A 26825-nucleotide genomic window follows, 5' to 3' on the forward strand; every position below is an offset into this window, starting at 1 on the left:
ATCATTGGCACAAACTACAAACACACAAGAGGTTTATCTTGGAATGAACATAAAGATAACATTTTTACATGACACTTCACTGCTTAAATTCAATGGAAAAAAGAAGATGAAGACACACAATTAATGTCCGAATGAACAATGAGATTCCAATGTGCTTACAACTCTCTCAAAAAAGCAACGATGAAAAGGCAAGGAGGCTGCTCTAAGATCATAAAAGTGGGATTGTGGTTGAACAAAACCCAGCTGTTATCCAGGCTGAAGTTGTGATCTCATTTAATCCCAGTAGGAATCACTGAGTCACATGCAACATTAAGCATTGAGGGCGAACATAAATGCATACAAAAGATAATATAATACCGTTTTAAATATGTCCTCAGTGGAGTCATCACACTTCTGCTGCATGCGCTCCTCCATGAAGTAAATGCGCAGCTTCAGGTTAAAGTTCTCTTTCTTCAGAGCTGTGATTTGCTGCAGATGAATGTAACAAAAACACTTTTATGCAGGGAGACACTTGGCTGTTGAACAACAAAAAACACAAAAAGTTGTATAAAAAACCAGGGATGTAACAGTTCTGAAACCAAGACCGAAATCGTGTCACAAACGTCTCCAGATGCAGTTCTGTGTTGCAGCAGTTTCTCCCTCCCCCCCCCCCCCCAAACCTGCTGCCACCGCTGCAGGAGCAGCCTGTTGAACTCTCATTATGTTACTAATGTAAAAAAACTCACACAACCCCAGCAAAATGGCTTGTTTCACTATCAGAATTTGATCCATTCAGTCCGATAACATTTGGAAAGTTGAACTTTAACTTAAATTCAAGTTCAAGTTAGCAGAGGGACAACTGGAAGTTAGCTGGCCCAGCCAATGGAAGTCTCTGTTGCAGATTACCGCAATTACCAGTAATGCAGTAACAAAAAATTAACAGAGCAAACGCAAGCAGATCAGAAAACAAGGAGGCTTCGTACTAAATATGAGCAAACATACTTATCAAACAAGGGGAATTAGAAATAAAGGCCTTTCTCTAATATAAGCCTGATTCCAATAAAGGCCCTGGCCACTATTACAAGAAATATGGTAATTTTTAATTAATAAGAAATATTTTTATCATTGTCCAGCCTCAAATCTATGCATTTCCTTTACGTATGTTGAATGATAAGAAAACAAGGCTAGAACAAACAATTTGGGTCAAAGCAGTAATGCACTTTATCTGTAAAGAAAAGCAGGACCACATGTTTACATGGAAGAAAAGACCGTGTGTATGGTTATTGTTAAAATGAAGGGAGTCCTTCATGCTTGTACGTGTGTTTGAGCGCGTATGTGTGTGTGAAGTAGACTGTGCATCATTGTGCTCCGGGCTCAGAACAGCATACATCTGGTAATGGGGGGTTGGGTAGACGGTCAAAGGGAGGAGGCAGGAGTCTGGACCCCTCCGTAAACCTCTAATCATGTAGCCAGCCAGGCAGCACAAGCCAAAAATCTGAGCATGCATTCCACTCAAATGCTGAAATATAGGCTTCAGCCCACCTCATCCTCCTCCTCCTACACACACACACACACACACGCACACACACACGCTTCATCACTAAATTTCCATAAATGGTCAGTGTGGCTTGGTTTTATTCAGAATGAGGATCAGGTTTAATCAATCATAATACCCTATTGTGGTGGGGTAAAGTTGACTGCAAAACCTCATACGGACAAGCTTGGTGTTTCAATGTATCTCTGATTAACAGCATTAATAACCAAATCACAGTAATGTGTCATTATCCTTAGTTAATCTTTATATTATACATAAAACTGGCTTTAGAAGAGCCAACAAACTTTGTATCCCAACACAGCAACCTCGGTTTAGGAAACATCATACCACTTGATAGCGATCACTCACATTCTCATAGTCCTTCATGGTGAGGGCTTTGATAGGGGACATTTTTCCAGGGAAGGACGGAGCTGTAAAAACAACAAGAAAGTAATACATGTTTACTCATTTGAATTGCAACTATAATAGTATTTAGTATAAAGAATCTTCCCTGCTTACGAGAACAATTCATTCTTTCAGCTTTCAGGCACTGCCCTCGGTTTATTTTACAGATAAAGAGAAAGAGAAAGCAGTCGTGATTTTCCCCGCAGGAGAATCAGAGGTGAGACAGTTTCTGGAGAGCTGCCCTGTTTAGACCAGTTGAAGGCAGCCCACAGCTGATCATGTAACATGCGTCAACAAGACATTTCACAACACTAACTCCTGATACATAGTTCGACAGCTTGACAGGAAGAGCCTTGTCACCCCCTCATGCTTGCAGTATCATTTGCTTGTTGATGTACATTTTGTTTCTAAATCAGAGAGGTGTCACATGTGTCCTTAATGCCATCAGTGTACACTAATGTCTCCAATCTAAACATAAATCTACATCTCTACAAATGGTATTCATTACCCTTGATTCATTACTCCCTTAATTCCTGGATCTAGTATCTGCTACTGAGGCCACTACTGAGAAGAAGGTACGAGCGAGCAAAAGTCAGCGAGACAGCAACAGGAGACAAAATAATGCCTGCTGCCATGGATGGAAATGAATAAAGCTGCAATTAGTCCATTAATCTTTCAAGAGAAAATAAATGGGCAACCACTGATAATCAATTAATCATTTCAGTCATTTTTCCAAGCAAAAACATCAAATATTAGATGGATCCAGCTTCCAGTGATAATCTGTTGTCTTTCCTTGTCATATATGACAATAAATGAATAAACTGAATTAACAATTAAGGCTCTTAGACAAAAACAGCAAACCAAAGACATAACCGTGGCCTCTGAGAAAGTGTGAAAAATAATCAGCAGATTAATCAATAATGAAAGAAATAATTAGTTGCTGTCCTAGAAAAAATCCAACTTCTATGATTAAAGGATCATTCTGGTCATTTTCAATGTGGGCCTATTTTCTAAGACTTGTCAATCATGATCATCTTTTGAAGTTTCATCCCTGGCTTCATCAGGGTATTCTGAAGTAAATATATGGGGGAAGAACTATAGATATAACTATAGAGTTTCAGCTTAAATATGTTTTGTTAATTTTTTATATTAAAAGATTTGTTAATGATAATAATCATACTTTTTATTTAGATCATCCTATCATCGCGCTGACGTTGCCAGCGTGTTGCCTAGGTGCCTCTGTGTATTGTGTATCTGTCCACACAATTGACTTGACAGGAAGTCACAGATGCTGACCTATATCTATAAATCAGTTGTTCTCTGGCGTTCCTGCGTTTGTCTAGTCCTGTGTATATTGTTGGCACAAAACAAGAGCTCAACGGTGAATTAGAAATGGGATTAGCTAATTAACATCACCGAGCTGATCCCTCCCTAAAGCTTTGGAGACGCAACTGTAGGAGGTCACAGCCACGACTCAACGGCAGCATTAATTAATACACACGGGGAACACAACCTGGAGAGAGGACAAAAGAAAGCCTTACTGTACCTGTCATGCTGTCTGTGGAATACTCTCCAGCATCTATGGAGTCTGGCAGTCTGCAGCTGGGGACAAAATTATTTTGTTAGAGATGCAGCCTAGTCACCAATAATATTTGGAAAAGCAATCACTGTTACATTTCCGCCACATTCAACAAAGACAATTTACATTTTTCAGAATCAAAGGAACCAAAGCAAGCTCTGCTCTTTATCCCAGCTTTGCAAAGCCCATCATACACACATACTCTGAATACTATGGTTTTTTTCAAAAAACACAAATGAGTGGTGTTTATGTATTACTCACGCTGGCCAGTTCCAACTGAGCCCTAAGGACGCTCCATAAATAGCTTAAGAATGACTCTCTGCTTCATTTACATCCACTCTGGCAGAGCCTCTTCTCAGTGTGTGTATGTGAGAGAGAGAGAGAGCGAGAGAGAGAGAGAGAGAGGGAGAGAGACCATGTGCCAGTGGCAGCCTAGCTCTCAAGTTCAGACAGACAGGAGGAGAGAAAAACAGACAACCCAATGGAAGCACGGAGAAGGCTTTCATTGGTGGACAAGTAGACTACTGTAGCTCCGATCAGCTAAGCATCACACAGTGATGGGACAGTGGCGTCACTCACAGACACAGTACAATGCACCAAACATCAGCCAGCACACATCTGGATCACAATGACATTAAAGCAACCGGGGTTGCACTGCCACAACACAAGTGCATATACTAATTAATATCACTGCACATTTAATGATGCTGTTCATTAAGCATTCCTTCATGTTCCTCCTGACATCTATGCGAGTAATTTCCTTCTTAAAAGCAGATAAACAAAAAGAATTTGGTTCCAAGCTCATATCCTACAACCTTGACCCTTGTGTCTAATAATATAAATGTCCAGCTTTGAATAACTTCCTCCCATAACTCCCCTGGCACTGAAAGCACAGCAACTCTGCTGCTTCTCTGGTATAACGGCAAAGACCTAAGGTTCCAGCATTATTGGTTACTATTTCATGTCAACAAATGTTATATGGTCTTTGTGTATAGAATTTGACAGATTGTGCTTTAGTTTTATCACTCTATAAAGCAACAACATTGCAATTTGGTGTTTGCTCTATTTTGTCCAGTTCCATTCCTTTTCCAGATTTTCCGTGACTCGGGGAACTCTGAATATCTCTTCTAGAAATACATGTTATTTATAGATTCCACAGTGTCATGCTGTAACAATAAACCATAATGACACTGCTCTTCCCCATCATTGTTTTGCTTTGACACCCAGCAAAATAACACTACAAAATTAATCAACATGACACCATAACACAGTGCATTACATTGAAGAAAATAAGATGCAGTGCCTAACGAATCTATTCACACTACTTGGGCTTTCATACAGTGAATGGAAGTGGATATAATGTGACGTTTTTATGTCAAAGTCCAACACTACCTGTGATACAAACAGAAATGATAAAAGAATAGAACTTGAAGAATACATGCAGCCTGAGCACAGTAATCCTCCTCAAAACGATGAAGGTCAGTAAAAAATGTGTTGGCAATTATTGCATCACTGAGATTTCACATGCCAAGCAACCCCTTCCTGTGTAAATGGAGAGGAAGCACTTAACAACACGAACAACGATAATGGTAAAAGCACTAAACATAAACATGACAAACAGCTTCCTTTCGGCACCATCCAAAATAAATCGCCAAAACAAACAACAAAGTGTTGTTCATATTGTTCATTTCAGTGTTAATGACACAGTTTTGTCTATTCTGCAGTCGTAGTAACCTCTCCAGCCCTCAGTGGAAACAATGTAAGCGCCTGTAAACAGTGACTTCCTCTTTTTTTGCTCACTTTGTACTAGCTGCTAGTAACAAATATAGAAGCAGCTCACGATAATATCACTAAATTAATGAGGAACAAAAATAACTGGAGCAGCTTACGGGATGCAAAGCCAAATTTATGAAACTGAATTAGTACACTGAATCAGGTTTCAGAATTAGAGAATAAGTAATTCACACCACACATATCAGCTAACATCTTGGATTACTGAGGCACGCTTACCACCTGGATGACTGCTTTTACAAAGCACGCAGCTGGGCTAGGTCATTTGTGTATATACAGTAGAAGGGGACTAACCAAGGACACTACAAACTTAAACACAGAGATGCTGTAACTAGCTTTTCAGTGGAGCACAAAGAGCTATAGACAAGCTGTACTCAGCAAATACTATGTAGCAACAGCAATGTAGAGCAGAGCTAAAAATGCACGTTTCACCTACCACAATTACACTCTTCTCTCACGACATGGAGGGTACACAGGAAGAAAACAAATATATATAACATGTTAACTCCACATTTTGGACAAAACATTGCAAGGCAGACGTCGCTCCCGCAGTCTGAACCCCGTTGAAAATGCTGGCTCTGATAATTTCCGCTTTCCTTCACTCTCTGAATGACAGGTCAACAAGCCGACCTACCAATCGCAGTAATATCATAGCAACATCCAATGAGCTGTATATGATTTATAACGGTAATAGCTACTGATCTCTCTATGCATGACAGGATTTCCGCACCAATGCTAAGTTACACTTTTTGTGCAGCAGTATATGTCGGGTCATTATGGTTTTACTTTTGGTCTCTGTTTTGGGAGTTAAATTGAACTTGTACTACAACAATATTATTTTTGTTCTAGAAACGTTGAAAATTTAGATAAAAGCACTTGTATTTTCTGATTGACAATGTATTCAGGCTACTGCAAGCACAACAGCAACGTAAACTGTACGGTTACTGTGAATATATATACTAACTTAGCTTATTACTAGCTGACTAACGTTACTGCAGTTTTTCCCGAAGAAATAGAAGACATTGACACTGTACATAGCTATGATGTTAGGTGTTCCTGATCAAATGTCGAATGACCTGACGTTATTACCATCAGAAAAACAAACAAAATGGTAATTTATAATGAGACTTAACGTTATATAAACTATATGCAACAGCTATATGAAGCTAATAACTTGGTAGTACACCGAACTTAATTAACTGCTGCTGTGTTGCTCCAGTTGATAGTCAGGGCCCACACAGCGGTAACTAGTAACTGCTTTCAGATTACATGCTAGCGTTAGCTCGCTAGCAATCGTTGGTATTTTTTTTTTTTTTTTACCTTCCGTTGATGTCAACGGGGAGCGTCATGTCGTCCCCCACGACTGAATCCATAACAGCGGTTGCCTTATGTTGTGTTCTCTCCAGGGTAATATAACATTTTATCGACAAGACGCGGCGTAAACTTCGAAAAGCGGGACGGATTTCAAAATAGTCCAGGCTACCGCCATCATGATATGGTAAACGTCACCAGCGTTGTTTTTTTCCCAACCCGCATTCGGTGAAGACCCGCCCATACTCTATCTCTGATTGGGTCTGACCCTAACCGTCTCGCTCCTCGTGTCTAAATCTATCCAATCTAACCAAAGAAGCAACGAGTATTAACCAATCAGAGGCAGAGTAGGGCGGGTCTTCACAGAATGCGGGTGCGGAAAGAAACAAGGCACGTCACCATTGTGCACGTTGGAAACTGATGCTGCCTTCAGGGATATGTAGGAAATATTTGAATTATGACGTGAAACACCGCATTGGATGAGAGACAGTGGATGAAAAAAACAAACATATAAACAAAAGAAAAACTATCATGTAAAGACATGACAACAAAGATTAAGCTATGATATTTTTTACGACTAATCGTTTTATTCTTTTTACAGCAATGCTTACATGCATTGTAATTGTTTAGTTTATAATCATTAGGAATTTTCGAACAGTTTTAAAGGCAGCATTGAACTGGGACAAAACGATTGGCCAAAACAAACACATTGGGGAGGTTCATAAAGGCTCAAAAATATGGACATTGGGTGAGTAATATGCTCCTTTGATATCCAGCCATATGGTTATGTTACCGTGTCAATACATTTTTAAGAAAAGGCGACGTGTTTTTATTTAGTGGGACCAAGAATTAACTTCATGACATAAATACCCTCACGGTCAGACAGATAACATACAACACAAACAAAAATTTACTTTGAATACATTTATTTTATTCACTTATTTTATTGTATTCGTGTTGTAAAAAATATTATTTACAACAACAACAACAACAACAATAATAATAATGATAATAATAATACTTTGAACTGCACTAAGCTGTATGAAAAGTGCTATACAAATAAATGTTGATTGATTGATTGATTGATTGATTGATTGATTGATTGAAAACTGGAAGTATGCAGTCTTGTTGCAAAAATGTGGCATGCATGAGAGAATCATGCCAAATATATTAAATAAGTAAACAAATAGGGCTTGATTCTGGCCCTTGCATCATTTCCCTGAATGACACAAACTGAAACTGTAACAAAGCTGCCTTGTGAGTGTTTCTCTCTCACATACTCATCAACGATGTAAATGCTACAACCTAATTTCTATGCGTGTGGTGAGTGCAATGGTGGGTGTGTTGCAGCATAATTAACGTCTTCTCAAGCGAATGGGTTAATTATAACATTTGGTAGAAATTCAGTCCACAGTAATGACTACAGTCTGGGTGTTTTATCACCAATTTAGCTAAGTTCAGGAAAGGCCTGAAACATCTGTGACTTCCACGTAAACAGTTGGTTCAGCTGCACATAAAATGAATCCAGACAACAATAGCGACATCAAGTGGTGTAACTGTTCATTTCAGCTGGGCTAGGGGAAATCAAAGACAGTTTCATTGCTAGCTACTGTAGTGGAAATTGATAACTCTCTTAAAAATTTATAATGGTAGTGTGATGGTTCACCAGGCCGGTCGTATAATTTGATGTTGCAAAGGTTAACCATGTTACATTCTTCTCTAGATGCTGCAGAGACTGATGCACCATGTAGATTTTTATTTAACTTAATTTATACCATGTTGCAGACTCCTGTCCTTTTTGTTTGTGTTCCACACACACACACACACTGGTGTCTCAGCCCACAGTCAGGAGAAACCGGTGTGTTCAGGCAATTAGGAGAAAAGGGAGTGGCTCCTTTCTCCTATAACTGCCTGAACACATCCTCAACCCCCATGGGGACTTTGTATCTGATAAAAAATATCAGCTATGTGCAGTAACATGCCGTTTGCACTTTTTAAAGTCAAATCAAACCCTAAACCATGAAGCTTTTGAGAGTGCAAGAATGGGAAATTATGTCAAAAGTACAACTGTTAATCGTACTTTTACGAACCTGTTAGACTCATTAATATCAAGTTAAGATTCAGAGCTGTTCATCTTTCTTAATCTGTCTTCAAATACTTGTGTAAGTGACAAAAATTCTTTACAATTTAATTTTACATGGCCTTTTTTGCTACTATATTTTAAATGTTCTTTTCCCCACAAACTTACATCACTGATGATGTGTCTAAGTGAACCATTAGGGGTATGTATTGATCATATCAAAAATGTGTATTCTACCCGTCCAAACAGTTGAAAAGTAACAATCAACACACAAATTGAAAGTATTTATTGAACAAATGGACACTGAACAATGAATAAAGAGTAGACAGATAGAGGATGTAGGCACCAGATATGGTCTTGTTCAGAGTTTGATGACTTACTGTATTTGGCTGATATTCCCGAACAGGCTTTAATTATAAAGATAATAGAAAATCTTTGCTCCAAGTCATGTGTAAAATGTGAGGTATTCTTAGCTCGTTTTAATGTCTACAACAGATTTACAAAAAGAAGAAACAATTTTCACATATTTGCATATCTTTTTAAAACACAAGTTATAGTATAGCACAGAGTCCTGGTACAGTACATGGTTGATTATCATAGAGGAAAAAACAACATAAAGCAAAATAACAAAAAATTATAAAAATAAACGATAATTAACATTGCAATAAATTTGTTCTCTGGAGCCCCAAATTTACACATAAAAAAATCTATAAACTCCAAGACCAGTTGGGCAAACTGATATATAAAGATGTCAGAAAGAGTAGTATTGTTTCAACCAACAGAAATTTGCTCAGTCGACAACCACGTTTAAAATTAAAACATTAAATAACATTAAATTAGCAGGAGGGGATCCACTGTATACAGCACGGTTTGCACAATTATACACACTTGTGTCCAGCTACAACAAGGAAACCTTTATTTAATTAAAACTATCTCCACTAGTTGTGTTTCTAAAAAATATTACATACAGCTGTGTGGGGCTTTGTACAAAGAAAAAGAAAACTTTATCCTTAACAAATACTTCAAACCCTGTGATTTATATTTGATACAAAAGGAGAAATGTTTTTAGTTTTTATAGTTATCTCTAAAATAGTTTCCCTCAGAATAAGCACCTCTGTAAATTGCAGCATTGAACAAAAAAGTTTTGAATAAACAACAGATGGATGACTATTAGGGAACTATGTAAAATAGTCTTGGATGGGATTATACCATTATAGTGCATTATGGAAGCTATGGCAATATATTATTTGGACTTTTTTTTTATTTATCTAAAGCAAGCATGCACTATAAACATCAGAATATTTTTTTGCAGAGTGGTGTAATTACAGCACTATGATTAGCACCTTATATATTTGCCTTTTGTAGCACCATGCATTAAAGAGAGGATTGGATAGAAGATGGAGGTTTATTTTTGACTCCTGGACCCACTCTCTCCCCTCTCTCTCTCTCCTGTGGCTCAGTTCTCCTCTAAGGATTGCCACACCTGTAGTCTGTCTACTATAAGTGGGGTAGAAGAGACTCCTGGTCCCATGTAGTAATGAGTAAATAATAACATTTACCCTCCTATTTTTTTTATCATAAGCAAGGAAATGATAAATCTGATTTCACACTCCACAGTTGCAGAGAAATTAACAAAATACTATGGAGAACTAGAGCTCCATACACCCAGGCCTTTTTTTTTTTTTTTTTTTTTTTTGCTCTGATCTCTAAACTCCACAACCGCAGATATTCTCCCTAATCATGAGTGGCATCCGATCAATCCGTTCAATAACGTACGAGTAATAAGTATCGAGTATTTAATGCGCTGACTCCATGTGTGTCCATGTGAACAGATTGTGTGCATTCATTTGTGAGTTGACTGGGTGCCGCTGGTTTTCCCCTAATTAGGGAGGAAACTGAAAGCCACCGTCCCCCGTTTGGAGCCACAGTAAAATAAAGATGTGAATTATGCTCAATTTAAGCAAATGAGCCTGCCTCCAGAAAAATTCACAAGGAAATGAGCACCAAAGGCAAATAAAATGGCACCCCTGAAAAATCCTTCCATATAAGTTTAAAATATCAAATTATCTTCTCATTTTCTATTGCACTTGAAGATTATTTCTTTACATAAGATATACATGTATAAAAGTTAATAATAAGCATACATATATATGTACATTTAACTGATCCCAATTACTTTAATTCTTCTCTTCTGACAGAATTGAATTCCTGGTATTTCCAAAAAAAAAAAAGTACACACAGTATACAGACTGTATACAAAAATAAGTTACTGTAATGTCCGCTGATTAACTTGGCCTTGGTCTCCCTTCACTTAGCAATGTTCCAGAGAGATTGTATGGCATAGAGCCTTTTTTTTTTCCTCCAAGTGGGCGTACATGTGGAGATCCTTCTTGACGAGTTTGAAGAAGCTATTGCCATATTAGTGCAAGAACTCCCCTGCTCCTTCTCAGCTCTTCCTCGTCCCCTGCTTTTGTCCCCCAGCTCCTCGTGTTTCCTCCCTCTGTGTCTGCAGTCCAATGGGAGTTTGGCAGAGTGAAGCAGGGCTGTTCGGGGGGAGGCTTGTTCTCGCTTGGACAGTGTTTGGCCGCAGATTGGAGGAGACTGCTCCGATCTCCACGCCCGCATGAAGGTGTCATCTAGGGGTGATGATCCTTCTTGCTATGCTCAAAAGACTTGCTCTGCAGCCCTCACAGGAAGCATACAGGGCCTACTTCTAGGAGGTAATGTGAGCCGGGAGTAGTCTTTGGGAGGTTGTAGATATCAACCACAGGGAGAAAGGTGGGGTCCAGGGAGTGGAACACAAAATGGGTCTGGTGCCAGCGGCCATCATTTATCTGAAACCCAGACACACAAGACATTTTTTAGTCCAAAAAGACACAATTACACAACATGAATGAAAGTCAAGAATGATGTCAACTGCAAGACACAAAGCCAGATGAACAACATCTTAGTCCTACCCAACAGGAGTCCTCCAAGACTTCTGGCTCGAGCTCTCCTCCCTCAAACACCTCCCCGTTCCAGGCCTTGAATCTCACAGACCCTTGGGCAACCGGCTGATTCTCAGCTGACCTCCAAACCGAGACGTTCAGGCAGTGGATGATGATGTGCTGGACTGCCTCTGAGCTCAGCAGGTGCAAGAAGTTCATCTGGACACGACCAACAGTGATTGCTGGCTGCTCAAATAAGCAGAACAGGCACCGGTTAACACCATTGTTATGTGGTCATACGTGTAATATTTACAATGTTATAATCTTGCAGACTTTGCTGACGTCATTTGGATTTTATGGCGTCTTAAATACCTTGGATACAGTTATTGGTTTCAGGCAAGTCTGTCCACCTCCTGTAAAGTTGCAGGAGACTTCTATGGTATCTGACGAGCAGCCCAGGTTGGGGTCAATCCAATAAGTGCCTGAAATACGTTTGGGATCATTAGTCTAATCTAAACATAACATTACTCTTCCTCTTTGTCTCTAATACAACACACACACACACTCACCATCGCTTAACTTCTGTTCACAGCTGTGCAGGTCCCTGCAGATGCGGGCGGGGTTCTCCCGAGTGCCCAGTGGGTTCTTCAGGCTCTGGATCAGGTTACTGAGGTAGTGGAGGGTCTTAAAGATCTCTGCGCCCTGGTCCAGCATCGGCAGGTCCATCACTGGCTTATTCTGCCAATGGAGGACAGAAGAGAGTAGAAGACAAAAAGAAGATGAGACTGTACAGTTTGATTAAAAAATATAACGATACAAAGACATGTTGAAGTCATGCACTTACCTCAGTCCTGAGTGGAGTGTGTGAATCCATAAACAAAACACCATCTTCTTTCTGCAGTGAAATAACAAAACCTTATGTTCTCTTCTTATATTGGTGCCATCGTATCTTTCTGTATAACACATTACTCTATATATGAACTACTTAAAGCCTTATTGGATGTCATGAAATCAGCAAACATAATATTTCTTACAAATGATGGAGGGATACCCGGGCGACCCTAAGAAAAGGAAAAAGAGTTATTTAGACAATGATTAACTCAACTCGAATAATGACATTATGTTTGTTTGACATGTGGTTAAACCTATAAAAGGTGGAAAACTTACTGGAAGTCCAGGGGGTCCACGGGGTCCAGGAGATCCCTAATAAAGAAGAAAAACATACATGCTGGATGTCAATCAAGTGTCCACAGAAAAATACAAAAAGTACTTGTAACAACACACAAAAAAGATAATGCTATGCAAACACACCCTTGGTCCTTGGAATCCCTGTTCAGAGAAAGAGAGAAGACATATTTTCAGCTTGGATATTTAATTTAATCTGATTATCACACAGTAAACAATGTAAACAAAGTGTAAAACACTGTAATGCATAGACATGGTGAGAGACATCAGGAAGACTTACAGTCTCTCCGCGATTGCCCTTCTCTCCTCTGGGACCCTGTGAAGAGATGTACACAGTCAGTTGGCTGCAGAATAACAGCAGACACAAATCTTGAAGCTTATCTCAGTGTGTATAGACATAGTACGTACTGCGTTTCCATTCGGACCGATAAATCCCTCAGGGCCAACGACTCCTCCTCTGCCCTGATGGAGAGAACCAGTTAGAACAAAAAGAATGACAAGGAGGATTTTAACAGTGTACTATAGATCACTAGCCTTACCATTGCGCCCTGTGGCCCCTTTGGTCCCTGTATGCCTTTTGGCCCAAAGTCTCCTGGAGGCCCCTGAAAACAGCAGTGACAAATATTTCAATATAATACGCTCATCACACACTCTGTACACCTGTTTAAAACCGTAATACTTGATGTCTCAAAGTGTCTCCACACATACAAACTCCTATCTCTAACTATATCTACGTATCATCATGGAACATCTGAGACCACTAACTGCTTCCATATTGAAGAAAATATTTCCAGCTGTTCTAACAAATTTTGGCTTTGGGATCTGTGTAGTGATTTCAGTAGAGTACAATAGATCTTTATTGCTAAACAACCAGATACAGATGGAATGTGTTTTTGGTAAATGATGGAAACTCTGCTTCACACTTAGGTACAGGATGGATGCATGTGTCATGTGTCAAGCTTTTTTTTTTTTTTTTAAGTGGTGATTGTGGGACTGTTCCAGAGGGGAGCAACACATACAGGTCATAGAGAGGAAGTGAGGAGAAGTTTTGTGGGGTTACTTCAAAGTGTGCTGCTTGTAAATGGGATCTATTAATGGCAGAGAGTCTTTTATTCTGGAAGACTTGAGGACAATAAGCTGCAGCCCTCTCAAAGAGTCAACTGTCAGTTTTCTCACTGAATAAATAGAGATGAGCTGGCATTAGTTTCTTTGATGTAAGTAGGAAAAGTGATACATAGTAAAGTAATAGTAAAACAGACCTTCACACAAAAAAATACGCACACATGAGCATGCATACTTGTAATCATGTCACCATGAGAAGCTCAGTTTAGCCAGCACCGGGTGTTGCAACTTCCAGACTACTCCTGAATCCCAAAGCTGTAGTAGAAGTTCACTACTTAGAGACTAATCCACTTCCTGAACAGACACATTTTAATTACTAAAGGAGAGCGGTAAAGCAAACTGTTCAGGAATTAAACAACTGTTATTCCAAAAAGGGCTTAATCTGAAAAATCTGTCTAAAGATACAACAATGAGATTTCTGTGGCTTGTTTACTGTTTGGTTATCCCACAAAGTGACAGCTAAATAGTTTTTATTGTTGTATGTGTTGGTGCATGCAACTGTTTACACATGTATGAAATCATTCTTATCATCACAATGTGTTTGTGATTATTTGTGATTTACAGGGAGTGGGCCATATTTAAACAGCTTTGTTTGGCTACCTTGTCTGAACTTATTTCGATATTCTCATGGTGAGCACAGGCAGATGTGGTGCTAAATGTGGTACTGAACATACCTTTGGTCCAAAAACTCCCAGAATTCCTGGAAAACCTTGCTCCCCTGTATCACCCTGCACAAGAATTTAGTGAGGACATACAGTACATAATGTCATGAAATCATATCTTTCGATGTTTTATCAGTAAGTTATTGCCTTTATTACATATTCTACTCACAGGTTGTCCTTTAGGTCCTTTGTCTCCCTGTAGCCCTGGAAGTCCCATTCCACCTCTAAAGCCTCTTTTCCCTGGAGGTCCGGTCTGGCCTCGGAGACCCTGCTCACCCTGGATGGATGAATACATGATCAAATGACTGTGTGAAGATCAGGTACTGTATGTGCAGATAGATCATTCTTCTCTCAGTCATGTGATAATTAAATCTGTCATACCAATATATCCTTTTCATGGCAGAGCATTTAATCTAAAATTATATCTTGCTCAAACACTAGCATGCCACTATTTATGCACAATAAAATGTACAATAAAGCATACTATTTTTCCCTCTTACCTTTGGTCCAATGACCCCTTGATCTCCTGGGAGTCCTGGAACACCAGTTTTACCACGTGAGCCAGATTTGCCAGGAAGACCAGCCTCCCCATCATCACCATGCTCTCCCTAGATACATATTGAGAAGTAAGATGAAGAAGAATCATCCTTCACACAATCTTAACATACATTTTTTCATCCCGCTAGTAGTGGGGCCTTAAAATGGTGATATTGGTCTGCTCATCTCTCCGCTCATCACTGGGGTCCAGCACATGATATCTCAACAACTTCAGAGCAGGTTGCCATGACATTTACTTCATGTATTCATGCTCTCCTGAGGATGAAACCTTTTCATTTTGAGCACGCTTTGCTTTGTTCCCAGCACAACTCTCAGGTCAAAATGACAACTTTTGACACAAGATATTTCATTATTTAATAGAGGGCCATAAAATTTGCTGATTACATTTATGGTTCCAAGTGGATAAACCATTTAAAGTGGTGCTACCACCAAGACAAACCAGGTATTTCTTTTGCACCACTACAGGTAAGTACCTAACCATAGCAAATTCATCAGTTTGTTGTGTGATGTTGTTGAAATAGGATATATAGGATTGGTGGAAAAGTTGTCTTACCGGCATGCCTTTACTGCCATCTTTCCCTGGGACTCCATCCACCCCGGGCATGCCCTCCCGCCCCTCTCGACCCACCACACCTTTGGAACCAGGAAGACCTCCTGCCCCCTGAGGAGAAGAGAGGACTTATAAGGAATGTAGGCTGAGCATGACAGTGTGCGTTACTGTCTTCTTTTTCATCTGTCTTCACTTCAGTATGTTTGCACAATCAGTATTTCTCTGTCTTGGTTAATCTACTGTATTTATGACTTTTGTTTATGCCTCATTTCCAAGTGTTCTAGCCATGAGAACAAACTTTTAAAGGCATAGTTGGAAGTACACACAACATCTGTCTTTTGTAATGACTATGAATACTGAAAGTCACTGAAAAAGTATGGATGTATGGAGAATCGCAGACTTACCTCTAGTCCTCTGGTTCCTTTTTGTCCTGCATGACCCTTTTTGCCTTTTTGACCCTTAAAAGAGAGAAAAAGAATTTTAAAGATGCAATATGTAAGATTATTATAGATTACTACAGTCCCACATCTGTTGGTGATTATTTGTCACTGATAATGTCCTCCAGTAACACTTTACCAGGTGCTGAAATTGATTTTTTCCATCGTATTATTTATTTTGTTTTAATTGCTTACAGCAGTTTGCAAAAATAAACTTACAAAATGTAATTGCAGGAAATTTCACTTACATGCTACGAAAGGTGGAAATATTACATACAAGTGATCAGCATGGCATTTGTACTGTATTATTACAGTACTTTTAGATTGATTAACGACCTCTTGACTAGATGTTTCTGTTGGATCTTTGCTATATTAGCTAACTTCTTCACTTTGCCAGAGACCTGCTGATGTTGTTGTAACCTTACTGATAAATGTCAATAAAACCCTCCTCATGAAAGGTTGAACAATTGGAAAAGTTGAGGGTTTAATATATTATTAATATCACACAGACATACAATCACCCTCTACCACACACAGCAAACACACAAATGTTTTTGTTTTGACATCCTTACTTGATCTCCTTTGGCCCCTTTGGGTCCTTGTTGCCCGCGAGGTCCAGGCTGTCCCTGAAATTGCCAGTTATGTTAATGAAAGCATATAAAGACAACCTGTGTGAGCATGCCTGCTGGTTGTTTATGTAGACCCTAATGACAGAGCTGTGTAAGGAAATAACAAGTCTGTTTTGACACTCACAGGTTGCCCAGGAGCACCAGGTCTGCCTCTCTCTCCATCAAAACCAACTTGACCCTGAGACAGAATAACAGAATATTAACCTAATAAGCCCAAATACTTCATATACTGTGGGTAAAATCATCTTAGTGATGGTACTTACTTTGTACCCTGGGTCTCCTGATTCCCCTCTCTCTCCTCTGTCACCTGGAGGACCCTGATAAATCAAGAAATATTTGAGTAAAATGCAGATGATTTCTGCAACATTATAGCAGACATGCAGTGGGAGGAAGGAGAAAAGTAAGTCAGGTGTGACTTACTATGTCACCTGGAGGACCAGGAGGACCCTCTACCTTGCCGTCATCCCCCTGCTCGCCCTGCACATGAAGACCAGAAAAGGGAAAATTTAGATATTTTTCATAACACACACATTCCTGATGTTTCAGTATATGGTATCCAGCTTATCCACTAAAATGTTACGTATGTTGGAAGGTTAACTTTGTGTATGCTCTGTAGTCACATGGCTTATTATGATGTGGTACAGCACAAATCTAACAGATAGGTCCTATCCTCTTCTTGCAAGTAAAATAAAGTCCATGATGTATTTACGATGTGGTGTTTTTGATGAAATAAGGTTGATCAGTACAAGCTGCTTACAAATGAAAGACATCGGGGTGTCGTTTTTAGGTGAACTGCAGCCAATAGTAAACAGTATGAAGGTATGGTACTTGTTTTGGTGTTGGGATATGCTGGGAACAGACTGAGGACTTAAGATAAAGAAGAATGACAAGAGACCAGTGTTCCACGTAAAGTGAACGAGGTGTACCTTTTCACCTTTTGGTCCTGGAGACCCCATGGGGCCTTGTGGTCCCTGATGGCCCTGCAAAGACAGAAACTGTGAAGTGACTACACCGAATGTAATTAACCAGAACAGCCTTTTTTAAATGTCTCATGCCCATCCACATCCAGACACTTATAATAATGCAACCGTACCTCATAACCTGCAATGCCAGGTTCCCCCTGTTGACCCATCCGACCAGGAGCTCCCTAAAGAGATAGAAGAGTTCTCCAGTCACACTCTCCATGACATTAGATGGCATTTAAACTTGAATGATTAATATCTACATTGTTCATTACTGATCTACTTTACCACGTGTCCAATGGTTCCTCTGGACCCCTTCTGCCCAACAAAACCTAGTGGTCCTGTCTTCCCCACTGGCCCAGTTTCCCCAAGGTGACCTTGGTGACCTTTGGCACCCTAAACATACACACAGGATAGGTTACAGAACAGCATGAGAATACTTTGGGTTTCTGAGGGATTAAACGGGTGTCACAGATAATACCTTCTGCCCTAGTTTGCCTCTTTCCCCAATTTTGCCAGGTTTCCCTTCTGGACCCTAAAGAGAGAAAACAAAATGAAGAAAAAACGTAAGGTGGGGTTTGAGGGTCAGTAAAAGTCACTGTTCAAAAAATGTGAATGTATGAATTTGCCCAGAAAGCTACTTACTCTGACGCCATTGAGTCCAGGGTTTCCAAGTGGGCCCTCTTTTCCCTTTAGCCCCATTTCACCTTTTTCTCCATTGTCGCCCTCCTGACCCATGTCGCCCTTTTCACCCTGAGCATGTACACATAAAAACATGACTCTATTTAATATTCTGTGCCTAAAACAGCTAAAAAGCAGGTTAAACTTATTAGTCATACCTATTACTGTGTGGGAAAACACCTCACCTTGGTTCCATCAGGACCAGCCGGACCAGCCTCTCCCTCTAGGCCTGGCTCTCCCTGAATAGACACATTTACACATACATATCAGTGAATGAAATGGACAACTACACCTGTTAGGAATGCAAAATATAATGTAGTTTAATGCTGATAAACATACCCGCTGCCCTATTAGTCCCTGCTCTCCGATGTTCCCAACAGGTCCAATGGCTCCCTGATACAAACAGACACACATATGAGCATCAGAGTAGAGATAATACAGTTCCTGTCTTTCTTTTCTCTCAAAGCACCAATCAAACTTTCATCATATTAGGCAAGCCACAGTTCATTACAATCTTTGACGTAAACTAATATCTTGGAATGTGAGAAAGGATATCCGCATAAATATTGCATATTGTCTCACCTTCTCCCCTGGCTCGCCTGGCAGTCCTGGTTCACCCAGCTTACCTGGGGGACCCTTATAAGTACAAAGAGGATGGAGAAAAAAATGTTGAATAATTTTAGACAAAACTTAAGGGTTAATGACTCTTTGGCATTAGATATGAACAATACATCAGGAGTGAGTTCCATTACGTATTGTCATGAGAGAGAGACTTCTTTGTAATTGAGATTCATTTAATTGGGCAGATTACCTCAATCAGATAGCATTATTGATTCACTGGGGTAGAGTAAACAACAGATGTTACATATTTTATCATTCACAATGCCCTTTGTGTGCGTGCGGATGTGTGACCTTATCCATGTGGAATATGTGTGTGTGCATATGTCAGTGTGAGTGTGTGTGTGTATGTGTGTGTTTGCAGAATCTTTCACCTTTTGACCAATCTCTCCCAACAGTCCCAAAGTCCCAGGTGGCCCAGGTGGTCCCTATAGGAGACAACACAAATACTTGACTAATAACCAGACTAAAAACTTAACCAGAGGTGTTTCATGCTAATTAACTTCAGATATCATTAATCAAATACAAAAAATAGGAAATTTCTGGCTTATGTTGAATGTGGATGAGCCAACGGCAGATAAATCAGTAAACCACAGGTACATAGTTTGACTCTGAAAGTAACGACTAACTGTCAAAAACTGAGACGTTGCCATGATAATTTCTTAATATCAGCTCATATTAACAATGGTTGCTCCCCAGTTGACTTGCATCCAGTCCAAATAATAGTAATGGTATAACTGAAGTCACCTGTGTGGTCTTTTATTCATATTGCTGCCCAAAAAATTTAACAGCAGGGTTTAGAACTGAATTGTCTACCAGTGAAAGCAGATGTGCAGCTCAAGAGATGAAACAATGGAGAATGATTAGGAGGGGAAAATGAACAATATATAAATATACAGTATACATAAATATAAGGGGTGATTCATATTTACTGATGGCTGCTGTAAAACTACACTTTGTCTATCCTTTGTAATTAAATCTTAGTTTCCGGGTTACCACAATAGCCTGTTCAAATACTGAGCAGTTGTTAACCAACTGTTATAAATGCACTAAAACTGACCTGTATTACATGATGGTTTGATTGTTATAATTAAAATGCTAATTACAGTGCCACAAACCAAAACAAATCTGTAATTTCATCACATTCCAGTATTGCCTCTCATTTACTTTCTCTAATTCACTCTCGTATATATCAGAAATACTGTAAAACATAGTATAAATAATATCTGTATGAAGTACATTCAGTTGCCTCAGTGTTCTCCTGGTGTAGTAATGGCCACAGATCCATGTTTTATGTAATAGGAAACAGGAGAATGTCAGCCTGTGATTCATTCATACAAATGGAAATAATGAAAAGAGGGCAAGGGTGCCTGTCTCTAATATTACTGAGGTAAATTCAGTGTGCATGCAAACTAACAATTGTTTTTTATCCCTCTTTTTCTGCACTTCCTCTCTTATTGCTCATAAAATAAAACCACAAGTAGGATAGCAAAGCTTTTACAGTAACATGATTTGATCAGTTATGGCAATAATCACATCTATTTTCCCACATCTGAGTTCAGAAATGTAGCACTTAGTTGTTTCTTTTCAAAAATCAATCTGTTCGGTCAGTCACACAGCATGCCAACAGCTGCAGCTTGCTTTTCACTCTTCTGTCACTAAAGGACAGATGTGTAAAGGATGAGACAATTCTCTGGCTACTCTGCAGGAAACATTTAATACAGCCAAATATATATTTTAATAAGCACTGAAATATGTCTTATAAACTACCTCTTGGCTATCATATTTTGGAGCTGGGTAGAGTGAACCAGGCTGCTGTTTGTAGCCAAAGGAAATCTAATATAACTAGTAAGCATCGTTATGAAAAAGGGAGAGGAAATGTTTGATGAGTTTGAGTCAGAGTATTGCAAAAGTTTGGGGCCTCAACAGAGAAGATGAAAGGAGAGAGATAGAAGGAGATGCAGGGAAGATGAGGAAACAGGAGAGGAAGATATGAAAGGATGAGAGTTGGATGGAGGGTCATACCGGCTCGCCCGCTATTCCCTTGTCCCCTGGAGGTCCTGAGGGCCCTTGGATACCCTGGAGACAGATAGGTCGGTGAACTCAGAATACATGTACATGCCCCCATACACCAAACATCAGCAACAGAACCAACAGTAGGTAATATTAGCTATATATAGCTAAATTATGATTCACTGAGCAATTCTAAAATAACAAAAATGTTTCGCTTTCACCAATTTTTGACATTTTAGAAGCCATGTTAGGCATTTAGTTGATTCCAATATTCTTAATCCACAAAAAATAAACAATCACTATTGTATACTGTCTGTATACAGTGTACTATGCAGAATACACAAGCTGTTGTTTTGGGGTCCATCTGTGCTTCTAAGGACTCACAGGAAAACCTTTAGGCCCAGTTTCCCCTGACTCTCCGATCTTCCCCTGCAGGGACACAAAGAAAAGAAGAATACATAAGACAGGATAAATTAGATCATGGTTCATCAGCACGGGATCTGTGATGCTCACAAAACTTTGAGTACTAACAAGGAATGTAAATGAACACATACAGTGGGTCCATAATTACTGACTTCACCTTGACTTTCACTGACCAATGGCAAGATACTTTTATTTACAAACCTTTTCTAAATAAAGACTATTATATTTTTCAGTGATAGACATATTAGTTTAATTGCAGGCTGAGTAACATTCTCAAATCTGACCAATGAACCATACAAAAAAAATTTTTCTCATCTGTCATGCATGTAAATCTGGCCCACATTCTGTAGAAACCTCCCAAAGACAGTTATCTCCCCCAAAGTGATGTGTTGTTTCTGACTGTGCGCCTACACACTATTGGTATCATGTACTGTAGGTCCTTTAAATCATGCTGATGGCTAACCCTCTCCAGAGGAACATCAGCACCAAGAATATATGAGAGGGGAGGAATGGAAAAGTAGAAAAGTACCCCAATGCATTACCTGTGGTCCAGGGAAACCTATTTTTCCTGGAGGACCATCAAGACCCTGTGGAGAGAGCAAAGTATGAGAGATAGCCATGTGTTGAGATGTGTCAGTTTACTGTACGTTTCCTGCCTCGTGAGCGGATGGAAACTGATACAGAAGAAATGCTGCTTGCTATTTTTGGTGCATAAGATCCATTTTCCTATTGGAGAAAATATTATTATGCTATTATATGCCATTTATGGTCATTACTCTTGTGAATACATAGTTGGATATCATGAATGTTGCTTGTGTTTTTATATTTTATATCAAATGGCCCCGTCAGCATCCTTACCATCTTGCCCTCTATCCCCATCTCTCCTGTTGGACCATCAGGTCCTATCGCTCCCTGAAACAGAAGACAGAAGACAACTGTCACTCCACCAACAGAGGTCACTGTTACACAGTCAGACAGCCACAACATACTGTAAATAAACAATCTTTGTATAGTGTGACACCAATAGTACCCCCATGTCAGAGGCAATGTGAGGGTTCCTGTATCCGCAAGCGATACTTTTCAGAGTAAATAAGGAAGTAATTTATGTATAACTGTGTGTGTAAAAATGAATGTGAGCATGTGTGCATACGGTGGTGCGACACCGTAGAAGTAGCTACTGGCCTCTCCATAGAGTGTCCCACATATCACTCATAACTAGCAAGTTATTGCTGTTGAATTATTATAAACCTAGAGTCGGGACACAAAGTCTGGGCACACACACAGATACATACTGTTCACTCTTAAACACACACACTGTCAGAACAGTCTGACTGTTTAGATTACATGGGTGCAACTGTCAAACATAATCAATCTAGAGTGCTTAAAGGCCTGCTAGTCCAGTGAGCAGTGATAATAAATGGGAGCCAGGCAGTGGACCAATGCAGTCCATCTGCTCTGCACCTGCACCCAGACAAGTTTCTCATCTGAACTTTAAAAGATGCTGGCACACTGACACTGTGAAGATCCTAAATGGCTGATTATCACTGTCACTCTACAGGACAAATCGTGGCAGTCTGCGATTATGAATAACAAGTGGTAAACTGTGATTTTTTAAAAAAAGATCATTAATAATAAGCAGATATAACATGACACAGCCACACAGGCAGCCTTGTTGTGTGAGTGGTTGATGATCGGGCACAGTGGGAGTTTGGCACGTGGAGAACGCCGCTAGCTGAAGTGCTATAAGCCTATTATACATAGAGCTGGATGAGCAGCGCTCATTAACATTCCTGTCTGGGGTACCTGCTACCCACTGCTTGCGTTTACATAGCCTGATTAGCCTGTGTGTAGGGACAATATTTCACTGCATCGGGCTATGGAAAACACTCAAATATTATGCTTGAAAGTTAATTAATTACACTGAGTTACATTACTGTGTAACATAAGTGTCTGACCCCTTTCAAACAAAGGGAGAAAAGGAACACCAGGAGCTCAAAACAGTCAGAAACATCTATTTAAACTAGCTTAATGATAACCACCGACTGCCGAGAGGGGGGGATGTTGACATTAATATGCTCTTCAATATGGGAAACATTAAGTGAGGATTTGTAGGTCAGACGTCATGAGAATTTATTAGATATAAAGTTGGACTGGTGATTCCTCATGGCTGACATCCACAAGTTTGAGTCCATGGGTTCACATAGGCTTTATACATGCAAATAAAGCATGTTTGAACTTAATCTTCAACTTGGGAGAGACAGACTTACAGAGAGGCAAAAGCGGGACTAGCTTCCATACTGGTTTGATGCCAACATGTAGTCTTATCTCTGGTTGTTTATTCCACAATATTCCCATGATAGAAAACATTCCAGTGCCATGTTTCTGAGGGTCAGGCCAGATCTTATGTTGTCAACATTAAAGCCCTGTGCCTCAAGCCAAGTAGCTTACATCTAAAAGGATGTGTGAAAGTTTTTAGTTGTATACAGTCTCTTTTTACACTAAGATGTGTTATTCGGGCAGGCCAAGGCAATGTAGTCAAGTCAAGTCAATGTGTTTATAGAGCACATTTAACAACAAAGGTTGACCAAAGTGCTTTACAGAGAGATTGAATTATGGGATTATTTGATTGATGATTATAATCAAACAAAAACACAAGAATGATCAAATATAAACACAGGAAGGATCAAAATAAAAACACATACATAATTAAGTGGATATAAGTACATTAATAAAAGTGTAGAATATCTCAATAAAATGACAACACAAACAGCATGGCACAAATAACAAATAAAATACAAAGAAATAAAAGCCACAGAGCGGCCAGGCATGTCTTCATGATGACAATTATGAGGCTAAAGCAAAGAGATGGGTCTTTAGATGGGTTTTAAAGATACCAGTGGAGGGGGAAGATCTAATTGTTAGTGGCAAACTTTCACAATTTAGGGCCAACAACTGTAAATGCTCCATCGCCTTTGGTTTTTAACTAGGTGTGTGGAATGGAGAGCAGTGATTGGTTAGCAGATCTGAGGGGCCTGGAGGTTGAATAGGGGATGAGCAGTTCAGAGATGTAACCTGGTGCCAGTTCATGCAGTGCTTTAAAAAATACATAAAAGAATCTCAAAATCAATTCTGTAATTCACTGGTAACCAATGAAGAGAGGCCAATACAGTGGAGGTATGGTCCTTCTACTTGAAACCAGAGTCTTGCTGCTGCATTTTGAACCAGCTGTAGGAGAGATAGGGCTGACTGACTGTTTCCTACTTAGAGAGAATTGCAGTAGTCGAGGTGAGAGGAAATAAAAGCATGAACTATAGTCTCAAAATCCTTAATGGACAGGAATGATTTTAACTTTGCAAGTGATCTAAGATGGAAGAAGACTGTGCTGACAAGTGAGTTGATTTGTTTATCAAATTTTAAAACAAAATCAAAGATAACACCACAATTTCTTGCGTGGGACTTAAAATTCAATGACAGAGGCCTGAGGGTGTTGATTGTGGTTGCAGAATTGTCTGCAGAGCCAAAGATTAGGACCTCAGTTTTATTCTGGTTTAGCTGAGGGAAACTTTTTACCATACAGCATTTCACCTCCTCGTTGCAATTTAAAAGGGAGTTAACACTGCACGGATCACAAGGTTTCAGCAGGAGGAACAGCTGGGTGTCTTTGGCATAAATATGGTAGAAGATATAATATTTTCTGAAAATAAACCCCAAAGGAAGCATATATAGGGAAAATAAAATAGGGCCTAATATGGAGCCTTGTGGTACTCCACAGGACATGGGTGCAGAGGAGGAGGATACATTATCAATTGTAACAGAGGCTGTTCAGTCCTGGAGGTAGGAGGCAAACCACTGAAGGGCCTGTCTCTGAATGCCAACAACATGCTTAAGGTGTTCCAAGAGGATGGAGTGATCAACTGTGTCGAAGGAAGCTGAGAGATCCAAAAGAATTAAAATAGTGAATTTCCTGAATCGAAAGACAAGAACATTCATTTGTCACCCCCAGGAGAGTTGACTCTGTGCTATGAAGCATCCTAAAACCTGACTGAAATTTGTCCAGTATGCTGAATTTGTCCAAGAAGGAGATGATTTGAGAGACAAGTATTTTTTCAAATATTTTGGATAAAAATGAGAGCTTTGGGATTGGTCGGTAATTATTAGGAATAGACAGATTTGGGGGTGAATGACAGCATGTTTAAAGCAAGGTAGGACATAGCCATTGTCCAGTAATTAACAGAGAGCTGTTAATTACTGATAAAATACTAGACTAAACAGTCAGTGTCCAGCACTCAGGTGTGAGGGAATGACGTCTAAGGGACATGCACTTGGGTTCATATGTGAGATAATATATGTCAAAGAAGAGAGAGAGAAAGTTCAAAGTTGATGATAACTGAGGAGCATGAGCTTAATTCTTATGGATGGTAGGAGGGCAGTGAGACCTGAGATTGTATAGTGTCAATTTTGCTAATAAAGAATCATAGGAAATATTCACAGGTATCTGGTGTTGCTTCATGACAATTTGTAACTGCAGTGTTGAGTACTGTATTTATTGTACTGAATAAAAATTTGGGTCGAAGAGCATGTTTGAAGATGATATCAGAAAAATATGTGGCTCTGCTTTGAAAAACTGTTGGTTTTTAGCCAGACAGTATCTCACATGCTGGTAAGACACTTGGAGTTTATCTTTTTTCCATTTACGCTCCACTCTCTTGCATTCCTGCATAACTGCATGAGTTATGGAGTTAAACAAGGGCTGAGCTTTGATTTTTTCTTTTCTAACTTTGTAGAGGGCAATTGAGTCGAGAGTATTGGTGCAAGACCAAGTGAATACTGTGACCAGTTCTTCTGTGCCCATACCAGCAGGGGGAGCTTTAATGAGAGTAAAGCAGAAGGCATCTGACAACTGCCTGGCAGTGAGAAGGGTACTAGACCTGGAATAGTTTCCTGGCGGAATGGGTTTAGGAGTCTGGGAGGGGAGAGAGGTGGAAAACATAATGGGCCAATGATCAGATTAACTGATGCCAAAAGTCAGAATAAGCCAAGAGTATGACCATGAACGTGAGTAGGACCCCTGACTAACTGGGTAAGATTGAAAGGGTCAATTAAAAGTAGAAAATCCCGAGCAAGTGGGTTAGATGGACCGTAAATGATTTAATATCACCTGATGAATGACAAATGTTCTCCTTCATTTTCCTTTATCAAAAGAGAAATCAAATCAAATCAAATCAAATTGTCTGTCTTAACCTTGACTTTACACTGTTTTGATTGTTTTGGACCTCTTAATTTTTTGTTTACTTGTCACATTAAATAAAGGTTAATTTTGTTTGTCTAGGTGAATGAGGACATGTGAAGAACTCTGATTCCAAAAGTTCTTGCACTGCA

At 39.5% G+C, this 26825-nt stretch overlaps 2 protein-coding genes and 1 long non-coding RNA gene across 9 annotated transcripts in view; 1 reads left to right on the forward strand and 2 right to left on the reverse strand.

Annotated features, from left to right (window-relative positions):
• The window catches only part of cdk5rap2 (CDK5 regulatory subunit associated protein 2), a 34992-nt gene extending 28185 nt beyond the window's left edge, over positions 1 to 6807 (reverse strand). For 5 of the 7 annotated variants that reach the window (XM_044333760.1, XM_044333763.1, XM_044333759.1 and 2 more), the window contains exons 1-4: positions 6609 to 6807; positions 3465 to 3520; positions 1883 to 1944; positions 358 to 468 (exon numbers count right to left, since the gene is read on the reverse strand). In XM_044333760.1, the coding sequence (XP_044189695.1) occupies positions 358 to 468; positions 1883 to 1944; positions 3465 to 3520; positions 6609 to 6661 (282 nt within the window). In that variant the 5' untranslated portion in view covers positions 6662 to 6807. Of the gene's footprint in view, positions 1 to 357; positions 469 to 1882; positions 1945 to 3464; positions 3521 to 3758; positions 4149 to 5724; positions 5737 to 6608 lie in introns of those variants that run through there. The other 2 variants (XM_044333761.1, XM_044333762.1) reach the window with 2 other exon arrangements.
• Positions 6808 to 8950: 2143 nt separating this feature from the next.
• Positions 8951 to 26825, reverse strand: part of col27a1a (collagen, type XXVII, alpha 1a) — a 77226-nt gene continuing 59351 nt past the window's right edge. Inside the window, exons 29-61 of the mRNA XM_044334086.1 lie at positions 22305 to 22358; positions 21989 to 22033; positions 21408 to 21452; positions 21036 to 21089; positions 19385 to 19438; positions 18975 to 19028; positions 18732 to 18785; positions 18578 to 18631; positions 18357 to 18464; positions 18193 to 18246; positions 18000 to 18107; positions 17843 to 17896; positions 17676 to 17729; positions 17170 to 17226; positions 17013 to 17066; positions 16874 to 16927; positions 16693 to 16746; positions 16088 to 16141; positions 15687 to 15794; positions 15076 to 15183; positions 14745 to 14852; positions 14588 to 14641; positions 13331 to 13393; positions 13200 to 13253; positions 13072 to 13107; positions 12918 to 12935; positions 12774 to 12809; positions 12641 to 12667; positions 12451 to 12501; positions 12176 to 12344; positions 11979 to 12088; positions 11637 to 11852; positions 8951 to 11513 (exon numbers count right to left, since the gene is read on the reverse strand). Of these exons, the coding sequence (XP_044190021.1) occupies positions 11367 to 11513; positions 11637 to 11852; positions 11979 to 12088; positions 12176 to 12344; positions 12451 to 12501; positions 12641 to 12667; positions 12774 to 12809; positions 12918 to 12935; positions 13072 to 13107; positions 13200 to 13253; positions 13331 to 13393; positions 14588 to 14641; positions 14745 to 14852; positions 15076 to 15183; positions 15687 to 15794; positions 16088 to 16141; positions 16693 to 16746; positions 16874 to 16927; positions 17013 to 17066; positions 17170 to 17226; positions 17676 to 17729; positions 17843 to 17896; positions 18000 to 18107; positions 18193 to 18246; positions 18357 to 18464; positions 18578 to 18631; positions 18732 to 18785; positions 18975 to 19028; positions 19385 to 19438; positions 21036 to 21089; positions 21408 to 21452; positions 21989 to 22033; positions 22305 to 22358 (2370 nt within the window). The 3' untranslated portion in view covers positions 8951 to 11366. The remainder of the gene's footprint in view (positions 11514 to 11636; positions 11853 to 11978; positions 12089 to 12175; positions 12345 to 12450; positions 12502 to 12640; positions 12668 to 12773; positions 12810 to 12917; positions 12936 to 13071; positions 13108 to 13199; positions 13254 to 13330; positions 13394 to 14587; positions 14642 to 14744; positions 14853 to 15075; positions 15184 to 15686; positions 15795 to 16087; positions 16142 to 16692; positions 16747 to 16873; positions 16928 to 17012; positions 17067 to 17169; positions 17227 to 17675; positions 17730 to 17842; positions 17897 to 17999; positions 18108 to 18192; positions 18247 to 18356; positions 18465 to 18577; positions 18632 to 18731; positions 18786 to 18974; positions 19029 to 19384; positions 19439 to 21035; positions 21090 to 21407; positions 21453 to 21988; positions 22034 to 22304; positions 22359 to 26825) is intronic.
• LOC122968685 lies at positions 14821 to 16954 on the forward strand. The gene is made up of 4 exons (XR_006398867.1): positions 14821 to 14895; positions 15123 to 15201; positions 15779 to 15842; positions 16876 to 16954. It is a non-coding gene; the product is annotated as an uncharacterized LOC122968685 (long non-coding RNA).

Source organism: Thunnus albacares, chromosome 18 (genome assembly GCF_914725855.1).
Source record: "Thunnus albacares chromosome 18, fThuAlb1.1, whole genome shotgun sequence".
In the NCBI taxonomy this organism is placed as follows: domain Eukaryota; kingdom Metazoa; phylum Chordata; class Actinopteri; order Scombriformes; family Scombridae; genus Thunnus; species Thunnus albacares.